The 11,285-nt window shown below is 44.0% G+C and overlaps 1 protein-coding gene across 2 annotated transcripts; it reads left to right on the top strand.

Annotated features, from left to right (window-relative positions):
• Positions 1-2,414: 2,414 nt before the first annotated feature.
• On the top strand, positions 2,415-10,117 carry tbx3a (T-box transcription factor 3a). Of its 2 annotated transcripts, none has more exons than XM_054744356.2 (7): positions 2,415-3,611; positions 4,321-4,603; positions 4,985-5,131; positions 6,043-6,119; positions 6,365-6,522; positions 6,870-7,513; positions 8,405-10,117. In XM_054744356.2, the coding sequence occupies exons 1-7, from the start codon at positions 3,220-3,222 to the stop codon at positions 8,837-8,839; spliced, it is 2,136 nt and encodes a 711-aa protein (XP_054600331.2). In that variant the 5' UTR covers positions 2,415-3,219; the 3' UTR covers positions 8,840-10,117. The 2 variants fall into 2 exon arrangements, with proteins under 2 accessions (XP_054600331.2, XP_054600332.2); XM_054744357.2 differs by having other exon boundaries at positions 2,416-3,611; positions 4,321-4,588.
• Positions 10,118-11,285: the final 1,168 nt, after the last annotated feature.

Genomic DNA, 11,285 nt, shown 5'->3' with positions numbered 1-11,285 from the left:
AGTCATTATGTTGTCAATTGAGCATCTTCCCTCCTGCGCCTCGCGTCGGGATGTACATAACGAAGTTTGGACTCATTACACTCGTTGAATATACTAATCTGGTGATGTTTCCTTTCCCTATCAAGTCGTTTCAGGGCTGATGAGTCTCACCAGAAAATCTCCTCCATTCAGGAGTGGTGCCACCAAGTCTGTCCTTGCTTATCATTAACAATCTGCAAATAAACAGGACAGCATACATTACATCACTTGCAGCTCCATGATCAATTCCAGGAATGTCTTTGAAGCCTTGCTTAATGAACCTACACAGTGTCACTGTTGTGTGCAGTCGGGAAAGGAAAGCCACACACAAGCCAAGAGACTTCATCTGATGCTGAAATAACTCTAAATCAGTTGATTTACCATTCAGATACATATTTTACTGCACATCAATCTGATGCAGTCCCTGCATGAATCTTTAACACATCGGGCAGATATAAAAGCCCCTCGTTCCAGAAACCACCCACGCACACTGAGTAAAAAACATTTTCAGGGGCTGCCCAGTCAAATCCGCTACCCCTTTTGATTTTGATCGGCATGATCTGAGTAGATGCACAAAAGAGAAGCGCTGACCAAGTTGGCTTCATCAATCAGCCGTGTCAGCTCAGACCTTTTTATAGCCTCTCCAAGTCCCTGGGAGCCCTAACCCTGTAAAAGTTTATATAGTGTATTGACCATCCTCTACTTGCTTAGCTAATAAAGCCAGCTCTGCCACAGAGTCTGAGAGGCAGCTGTAGTGTCAACACTGCTTCCTATTTGATGACACCTTCCACTAAATTGAAATGTGCTTCTAATGGGGCTGAGTGTTTAAAGAAGGAGAAGCCAGAGTATTTGACACAGACCTGACCCCGCTCAGGCAAAGACACCAAGTCCACGCTGGCCCGAAAGCTTCAGACTCGGTGCAGTCACTCAGGAGGTTTTCCATTTCTGATCATGTTGCTGAAACTTATCAGCGGCATGTAACAATTCAATACCACACAGCCGGATTTCCCCTGCTGCCCTAGATCACCAATACTTGTGGAGCATTTCTGTTTTTGCACACATGACCACACATCCAAGAACAAATCAGGCGGCAGCGTGACATCGTGAAGAAAACATCGATGAGGGAGCTCTTCCTCATACGTGCAGCATTGACCTCAGCGGGTTTTGTGAACGAGCCCTGAGGCTTCAACTGACGTGTTTCTGCCCTAAACTTCAAAGCCATACACGCCTCTATAATATTTAATGTGCAACAAGTTTATCACACGTTTAAACTGCTTAAACCTGATCAGACTGCCGGGAGAGGTGCAAAATGCAACGACAGGGAAATCCTTCAAGCTCCTGGATCCACAGAGACAGATGGCATACTGAGAACTGATGGTCAATGTTTATCCACTCTAGTTTACTCGTGAATTTGGGCTTGAATTAAAACTTTTAGGGGAGAGAGTTGGCATGTAAGAGTCTCTGCCATATATGGGGTATATCTATTTTCTCCGTATCAATTGCAATAACGAAAAGTGACTTACTGTTGCCCAGATCATCATGGGATTGGATATTAGGGGATGAAAAATAGATTATGACAGCTGTAATCCAGTTCATAACACAGATCCTATAAAGAAGAAGCGTTTCAAATCGACTCGGTGTTGCCAGAAACACACGTTTGTTACTGCAGTACGGTTCCAGGGACTTCTACTGTTTCTTGTGTCAGGAAAAGAAGCGATGTGCAACAGAACAGATTAAAAATATGGATGAATTGATAATCCAGAGGTGGAAACTGGGATTTTTTATGTTCTTTTTTGCCTGCATTCGTCTTTCACTGTCGATAAAACGTTTTTATAAGTTGCAAACATGTTGATGACACATAAATAAAAAACACATTTGCATCAGAAAAACAAGCATTAGCTCAATACACTAAATGATTTTTTGATTTTGTTGTTTTACTGGAAGAAATGTCGCCTAAATGCTACAATAAAATTCATATACTGAGAAATAAATCAGGAAAAGGAGGAAAAGAAGTAGCCTGTCCGCGCAGACTGAGGGCGCAGGGTGCGCGGGCGGGGGGGAGTGTGTGTGTGTGTGTCTGTGTGTGTGTGTGTGTGGGGGGGGGGGGGGGGGGGCATCTCACCGCCTCGGCTGCGCCCTTCCCGGCTCTCACAGACCGACCGAGCCGCGCAGCAACAGCTTCTGGAACGATGATGACATATTCACACAACACCGACCGAGCCAGGGTGGTGGTGTTTCACGGCAAAGCCCCTTTTTGAGTTTCCCCAAACACCTTTTTATAAGTCTGAAGTCTGTCCCCTCCACCCGACCTGTCGGAACCACGCCTATGCAGCCACACAATTGGTCCGAACGCGTGAAAGAGCCAATCAAACGGAGCGCAGCCGCTCGTAACGCGCAACACATCCACACTGCGTGGAGCCCTATGGGCCACAGAGGCGCTAGGAAAATCACGGAGCTGGGACCTTACCGCCTCTCTCCCTCTCTCTCTGTCTGTGCTTGGCCGTCAGCGGACTCCTTTCTCTGCACACGTCCTGCTCTCAAATGTGTGTGCGCACGCGGATGAGAGAGGAGGAATAAAAAGTGTGCGTGTGTGAGAGAGTGTGTGTGCGAAAGAGAGAGAGAGAGAGCGTGTCCGGAGCAGAGTAAAGGCAAAGGGGATTATTCGGCGCTATCGAAATATTTCAACACGTCGCCCTCGCCGCGCAGGACTGGAGCCAATAAGAAGGAACCCGTTTTAACAGGAATGCCGATATTGTAAACAGCAGCGGAGGAGAAAAGAATGCACCCGCAGTCGATTAAATGACTCAGCCCTGTTGCTTTAATTCGACTAATGTCCGAAAAGCGCAGAGAGAAACAGAGAGGTGTCCCGATGCGCGTCAACCTCGCAGGGAAATCGGCGTCGCAGCACTCCTGAAGATTAATGGGGATCAGTTTGGCGTTTTCCTCCACAGACTAGTGATCGGAACTCACCAGAGGGCTGCCGAGATTTCCCCCCCTCTACAACTTGTGAGAAACTGTGGATTTTTGTTTGTGTCGAGCTGAAGGAGGAGTCTTATTTCCTTTTGTTCTTTCTGTTTGCGTTTTTTCCTCTTTTTTATTATTACTAATATTTTTGGACTGTTGCGCTTCTGCAGAGTCCACAACAGCTCTAAACATTTTCCTCAATCCGATCTGTTGCCTACATTTGTTGCCTGCACTTGGATGAACTTCCTGATGAGAGATCCAGTCGTTCAGGGATCAAGTATGGCATATCATCCGTTTATACCTCACCGGGGTCCGGAATTTGCCATGAGTGCAATGCTGGGTCACCAGCCCCCTTTCTTCCCGGCCCTGGCGCTGCCTCCCAGCGGCTCCTTGTCTCTGCCGGGCGCCTTGGGGAAACCGATCATGGACCAGCTGATGGGAGCCGCGGACACCGGCCTCCACTTCTCCTCTCTGGGGCACCAGGCTGCGGCCGCCCACTTGAGGCCTCTGAAGAGTCTGGAGCCTGAGGAGGAGGTGGAGGATGACCCCAAAGTTCACCTGGAAGCCAAGGAACTTTGGGAACTTTTCCACAAGAAAGGCACCGAGATGGTGATCACAAAATCCGGAAGGTGAATTATTCTAACTTTACAAAAACAAGATGACTTTTTATATTTTCAGCCCTTTTCTCTAGCGCTGATTTGGGTTCATTTTACGCACAACAGATTTTTATCTATTGCCTAAAGCTGCTAAACAAACGAAAAACAACATTTTTGACTAAACAGCACAAACCAAAAGAGCCAGAATAATTTGACCTTTTTGTTGGTTTACTGGGGATAGCATGACAGAATTTAAGAATGAAGTGTAGAGGGTTGTTGTGGTTATAAGCCGGATCCTTCGGTGGTTAACACTCTGCAAACATCTCTGTAATTATGGCAAATATAATTAAAAACGTGACCATTATGTCTCACGTTGCGTTAAAAGAGTCACACACTCGTCCTAATAGTGCAGAAATCCGAGTTTCCTGGTCGTTACTCACATTTGATCTAATATTTGATTAATTGAAACTGTGCGTCAAGATCTACATTATTGTCGTCATCGTGCTGTGACAGTGTGCGGAGGTGACTATGTGGAGGGAGGGGGGGGGGGCGTCAGATGCAATAAAAATCAAAACTGCATTCCTTTAGCGTATACTGAAAGGAAAACACACTATTTCGAGGATTTGCATTTTTTGCAACGTTTCCTGCAGGAAAAATTCTTTTTTTAAACCAGATTTTCTGTCTTTTCTGATCACAATGTTAAAGCTTTCTCTTTTTTTCTGCATTTGTTTGTTTGTTTCAGGCGCATGTTCCCTCCCTTCAAAGTGAGGTGTACCGGTCTGGACAAAAAGGCCAAATATATTCTCCTGATGGATATAGTTGCAGCCGACGACTGCAGGTACAAGTTCCACAACTCCCGCTGGATGGTGGCAGGAAAGGCCGACCCTGAAATGCCAAAGAGGATGTACATTCACCCGGACAGTCCGGCGACTGGGGAACAGTGGATGTCAAAGGTCGTCAATTTCCACAAGCTCAAGCTGACGAACAACATCTCCGACAAGCACGGATTTGTAAGTTCTACTAATGTATGTCAACTTCCCTATTTATTATCAATTTATTATTTTAGAAGAGCAATGTTTTAGTGTTGTGGATTCGTTCTATTTATTTAAACATAAAAGCTAAAATATTTTTTAAATGATGTCATTATGTTGGGTTATTTTTTTGTTTATCATATAATCACATAATCTGATTATTTGTGTTGTTATTATTATTTATTTATTGTTGTACATTTTTGCGATTTAAATTTGCTAAGAAAATTAACTTTCGGTTCATTTACAGAATTTTGAAAATAATTTTTTTAGAAATTTAAGTGTGTGTGTGTGTGTGTGTGTGTGTGTGTGTGTGTGTGTGTGTGTGTGTGTGTGTGTGTGTGTGTGTGTGTGTGTGTGTGTGTGTGTGTGTTGCAGACCATTCTGAACTCCATGCACAAATATCAGCCACGGTTTCACATCGTGAGGGCCAACGATATTCTCAAGCTGCCTTACAGCACCTTCAGGACCTACGTTTTTCCTGAAACCGACTTCATCGCCGTGACTGCTTATCAGAACGACAAGGTAGGCTTGATTATTACTTTATACCCACCCGTCAAATCCCCCCCACCCCCCACCCCCCCACCACCACCACCCCCAACCACCACGCTCTGCGCAGTTTTGTTATCATAAAATATGAAAGATGTCATAGTTGTTGGAGGCGGTGGGTGCCGCTGGTGATGGGGGTGGTGTGTGTGTGTGTGCGTGCGTGCGTGCGTGCGTGCGTGTGTTTGTGTGAAAATGTTGCGAGTGAGTGCCACATTCAGCAGCTTGTGGTAGGAAAGCCATAATTCTGGGCAATGTTATACAGGTTATCTTTCATTTATTCAATCACAAAAGGATCTGGCACAGGCTGTGTGTGTGTGTGTGTGTGTGTGTGTGTGTGTGTGTGTGTGTGTGTGTGTGTGTGTGTGTGTGTGTGTGTGTGTGTGTGTGTGTGTGTGTGTGTGTGTGTGTGTGTGTGTGTGTGTGTGTGTGTGTGTGTGTGTGAAATGGGGGTTGAAATATATGAAGGGGAAAAGGAAAGGGGAACGGTGTGAGGTTAGATGGGTGCAACAGGACAAAAGGGGAGGGGCATAATAACAGAGTTGGTAAAAATTTCTCCTCAAATTTAAAAAACAAATAAACGTAAAAGTTTATTTTACTACCAGTGCAGTTTTTTTGTGATTCGGTGGTGAATATTATGGCAACACTTCGGTCAGCTCGCGTGTGCAGAAAGTTGAGGATGAGTGAAGAAAAGTTACAAACGTCTCTCCACGTATTTTGCACGTTTGTGTTTTGCTGAACGTGTTTTAGACATATTAAGTCTGGCTTGATATTGAAAAACTCATTTCAAGTTATAAATGAAGAACTTTAAAGTTTGCTACCATAAAACATCAGAAAGATTCAAGATTATTTATATTACTAACTGCGCACGAATTCTCATTTTCCTCCAGATTACGCAGCTGAAAATCGATCATAATCCGTTTGCCAAAGGATTCCGTGACACCGGCAATGGAAGACGGGAAAAGAGGTAACTCAAAGAGTCCAGAAAAAGAAAAAAAACTCATCTGTTTTATGGAAAGAGAGTGACTATCTTGGATTAAACACAGCCTAAAATATGAATCCCCAGGAACTCGATAGTCTCACTTTCGATTCAAACTCTGAATTTGCACAAAAAAATGATAATTTGCCTAAATAAACTCATGCTTGAGGTATTGTGCTGCTGATATTGTTTCTGGCCCAACTAACCCATAACCTGGCCACTGTGCGCGACAGGAAACAGCTGGCTCTGCAGTCCATGCGCTCCTACGAGGAGCAGCAGAAAAAGGAGAACGGCGCTTCAGACGACTCCTCCGGTGAGCAGGCCTCCTTTAAGTGCTTCGCCCAGGCCTCCTCCCCCGCCGTGTCGACGGTGGGCCCCCCACACCTGAAAGGTAGGCTGCCGCAGACCCCCCAGATTTCACCATAAACTGTTAAATTAGCGGAATGGGACAATGCCTCGGTGTTTATACCGCAGGAACTTTGTCAGAATAAACTTTTGAAGTGAGGTCTGCATTTATTATGAGCTCTAAATATTCATAATCTGTATTTTTAAACTCGTGGATTTAATCTGTGTCTTTTAACAAATAAATTAAAAATAAAGATGGTGGGGAAATGTATGAATTGTTAACAAATGATATGTTTTGACCTCAGATGCGCAAAAATCTGCAAACAAAACATGACAAACTTATTTTTATTTAATTAATTAATTTCCCATTCTGATCCTTCCTCCTCTGCGCAGATTTCTGCGACAGCGACGATGACAGCGACGATGAGAGCAAAGACGGACACAACAAAGACGGTCCGGACTCCAGCAAGATCTCCACAACCACGGGGGACGGGAAGGATCCCGAGGCCAGCCCCGCTAAGGGCCACGCCTTCAGCGGCAGCGACTCCAACGGCAGGATCCGCGACAGCGGGCCGAGAACTGAGAAAAGCCAAGCGGACTCGCGGCAGAGTCCCATCACGGTCATCTCCAGCACCACGCGCTCTGGAGAAGAGCTGAAGAGCCCGAGCCTGGACCAGCCCAAAACGGACGAATGTAGGTCAATAAGCAAGGACAGCTTCATGCCTTTGACTGTTCAGACCGACAGCGCGCACATGGGCCACAACCACTTGCATAACTTCGGATTCCCACCGGGCCTGACAGGACAGCAGTTTTTTAACCACCTCGGGGGCGCGCATCCGTTCCTGTTGCATCCCGGTCAGTTCAACATGGGCGGTGCGTTCTCGAACATGGCCGCAGGCATGGGACCCCTGCTGGCAGCGGTGTCCTCTGGAGGGGTGAGCACCATGGACACTAGCAGCATGGCATCGCCGCCGCAGAGCCTGGCGGGGGCGCAAGGCCTACCCTTTCATCTGCAGCAGCATGTCTTGGCATCACAGGTAAACCCCGTTTTGTTTGGAGAGGCCTCCTTCCAGTTTTACAGCGTGTGCACAGTGGCGCTGCAGAACACCAGACAGCATGGAGCTTGTGTTTAAACTTTGCATGCTGATGCACAAACTTTTGCAGCTCGAAGTGTTTGTGTTTGTAACCCAGCCGTGTGCTTGTTTGCATGTGTCCTTTATTACCCAAAGCAGAACAGATTTATTACATCTTATCTGAATGTTTTTTTATTATAAACAAACGTTTTATGGGAATTTTCTTGGGTTTGTGCTGAAGACTTTTCTTATAAAGAACTGACTAAATGAACCAGAACAGCTCGAGGTTCTATGAACTTATTAAGTTTGTGTTTTTGAGATATGGTGCATTAAAACGCCTCACTTGCTGCGAGAGGGGGATCAAAACCATGTTTTAAAGGGCTACAAATGTGCATTTTCCTCCATCTTGTCAAAACAAGTATAGCTGCAGCTTCTCTCTTTGAAGGCAGCAACAGGGATCTTTATTTGCATTACAAATTGTTGAGCAAGCAGCAGCCTTGTTTACTTAGAAGGTGGCAAATCGTTGCTGCGGATGTTTATTTTATTATTATTGTGTGTGTGTGTGTGTGTGTGTGTGTGTGTGTGTGTGTGTGTGTGTGTGTGTGTGTGTGTGTGTGTGTGTGTGTGTGTGTGTGTGTGTGTGTGTGTGTGTGTGTGTGTGTGTGTGTGTGTGTGTGTGTGTGTTTGCAGAACAGATTTGTGAAAATTTTGAAAATAAAAGCACAGGAAGACAAGAAAATCCTGCAGCCGCAGTCGGATCTTTGAGCACATCTACTTATTGTTTAATCGGATTATCATTATTTTTGCGCATTTGGATGCGTTTATGACCAATAACCACTTTCTGTTTACCCGCAGGGCATCGCAATGTCTCCATTTGGTAGTCTGTTCCCATATCCCTACACTTACATGGCTGCAGCCGCGGCTGCCTCATCCGCCGCCTCTTCGGTGCACCGACACCCGTTCCTGAACGCAGTGCGTCCCCGACTCAGGTACAGCCCGTACTCCCTCCCCATGACGGTACCGGACAGCACTCTTCTCACCACAGCCATGCCTTCCTTGGCGGCCGGAGGCGATCTGAAATCGGACGGCCTGGTTCCTGCCAGCCCCGTGTCTGCTGTCACTCTGGATTCCACATCGGAGGTGACCAGCCACTCGTTGTCCTCCGGCTCCGTGTCCACGTCCCCCAAAACGTGCACTGAGAAGGACTCCGCCAACGAGCTGCAGAGCATCCAGCGCTTGGTTAGTGGACTGGACTCGAACCAGGACAGGCCCAGGAGCGGTTCTCCGTGAGAAGGTCTGAAGTCCTGCCTCTTTGAATGACGATGGGAGACAAAAACAGGAGGATGCGGACGGAATCCTGCAGGTTTTTAAAAGAAAAAAACAAAAAAGCTAAAAACGTGAACAATTTTAGTTTCTGATATGCACTTTGTTTAACACACATTAAATATTGTTTCTTTTTCTTTCTTTTCTCTCGTTTTTCCCTTGTTTTTGTTAAATTAAACAACATTTGTTAGATATCATTTGAATACCGTACAAGTATTGAAACTGAGACGTTGGCGTGGCGTGACGCACAGATCAGGAGACGCTGCTTGTCCTGTCAGGAGAAACGAGCCTCCGTGGTTGAAAATATGCACTCTGAATAAAATTTGAATTCACTCGTTCAACATACCTTTCAAAGACTGCTGTATTATCTCGTTGAGTTAATTGGATATCGATAATTGCATGCCCTCTTGGAAAAATAAACTTATTTTACCACTAAAATGTAAAAAAGGGGGGGAAATATTTGCATACATTTCGTTTTTATTTATTTTAAAACTTTTTTTTCTTTGTTTATTTGGAAACATAAAAAAGTTCCTGGACGAAACTATAAGCATGCGTAATTTCACCCAAACAGGCAAAGGGAAGCAGAAAGTTAAACGTTGAGAGAAAACATGGAAAGAAAACGAGAGGTAGCATTGATCATCGTGTAAATATGAATATATAAAAGTATTTATGTAATTATTTCATATTGTTATTGCGTGTAAATACGACGGAGTAGTTTGTTTTTAGGGATTTGTTCTTAATTTATTCTCGATATACTTGTGTAAAGATCTGTGGACTATTACCCTCTTTTTTTTGTTTGTTTGTTTGTTTGTTTATATTCTCATCAAATTACGGATAAATTCTCCTCAGATATCCGCAGATATTCACCCTCACGTGCCATTGTATTTTCACTCGTCCCTGTGTGAGAAGTGCTACTGTTTGAAATGGAAAAGAGACAAACGCACTGCTGCACCCATGGCTTGAAAATAAAAAGAAAACAACTCTTTTCATTCTGTTTTTATTTTTGTTTTTATTTTTATTTTTTGAGAAGTGTTGAAGTGTGAAAAAACGTTTTACCTGTTTTAAAATATGTTGCGAACTTAATTGTTAAAGTGCCGCATAATCGAAAATATGAAGGTTCCTTTATTTTTCTGCGTGTTTCTTAAGTTGTCTGTGGGTTCTGTTGTATTGGAGTTCTGTCTAGTTTACAACATCGGCATTGTGTTCTTGAAAAATTTCAATAAAACATTGAAATGCTGCTTCTCATGTATGTGAATCGTTTTTTATTTTTATTTTTTTTACATCAAATGTATTTACTGGGGATTAATTATGGGGAGCTCATGGGTTGACTCACCCAGGTTTTTACCCCCGAATTCAGTTGATTAATACTGAAGAGAAAGATTACAGAAAATGTACCTTTTTGTTTTTTATATTATAATGCAAATCACAAAATGTTTGTCGTTTAAAGTTTGCATATATCTTATAATTCATAAAGATTTAATAGATTTGGGATTCAAATATGACTGTTTAAAATTTCTAAAACCACCCTGAATTTTCTAAAATCCCATGAGCTTCTTATCGCTTCATTTATTCACAAATCAACACGTTTTCCATCGAAAACATTATATTGTAGCAGTTTTTTTTTATAATAAAAGGATAAGCTGAGGCTTTCTTCTCTCAACGGGAACACAAATCAGCCGAAAATCCGGGTTCCAGAACAGAAAAACACAGATTAGAAAAAAAAATAAAGCCTGTCGTGCATCTGAGAGCGCTGATTTCAGAAGTGAGAAGGCTTTCTCTGGTCCTTCTCTCTTGTTGCACCTCAGTCCTGAGTTTATCAGCAGCGTATCTTTATTTGTGTAATGTCTGGTTAATGTGTAGCGGGCCTGGCGCTGTGAAAAGGTGCAAACACGATAGGAACCGTATCAATAGGCCTTCTTATTGCTCACCTGGCGCCTTCCATGAGCATATCTCTCCGTTTTATTCCACGGAAGGCGACAATGCGTCTGTAATCGTACCTGGATGCGACGCCCCCCAGCGGCGGCAGCGCCCAGAGCTAAAGACAAGGGGCGGGGGGGTCACGGGTTTACATGATAAAGATGTTTGACTTGGTCTGTCTGGAAATTAATAAGATATGGTGGATAATATAGGTTCCGATGGCAAATATAGTCAGCAAACATGATTATTTACGTTCATCCTCATGATTCTGCTCGCTTTTACATCAGAGGTTCCAAAGTTGGGGGTTGAACATCACCTTGGGTCGTGCTACAATAACAGTTGGGTCTTTCCGTAACTCAAAATATTTAAAAAAAAAAGTCTACTATTGCAAATGCATCACTTGAAAACGAGTGAAATTATGTTAAATGAGACCGTGTGCTTGTCGTTCTACATCATTATTTTGCCCAGCAGTGATATTTGTATTCTTCACCCCTAT

The sequence above is a fragment of the Nothobranchius furzeri genome, chromosome 6 (genome assembly GCF_043380555.1).
Source record: "Nothobranchius furzeri strain GRZ-AD chromosome 6, NfurGRZ-RIMD1, whole genome shotgun sequence".
NCBI lineage: Eukaryota > Metazoa > Chordata > Actinopteri > Cyprinodontiformes > Nothobranchiidae > Nothobranchius > Nothobranchius furzeri.
The sequence above is the reverse complement of the archived record's forward strand: the minus strand, read 5'-3'. Positions and strand labels throughout refer to the sequence as shown.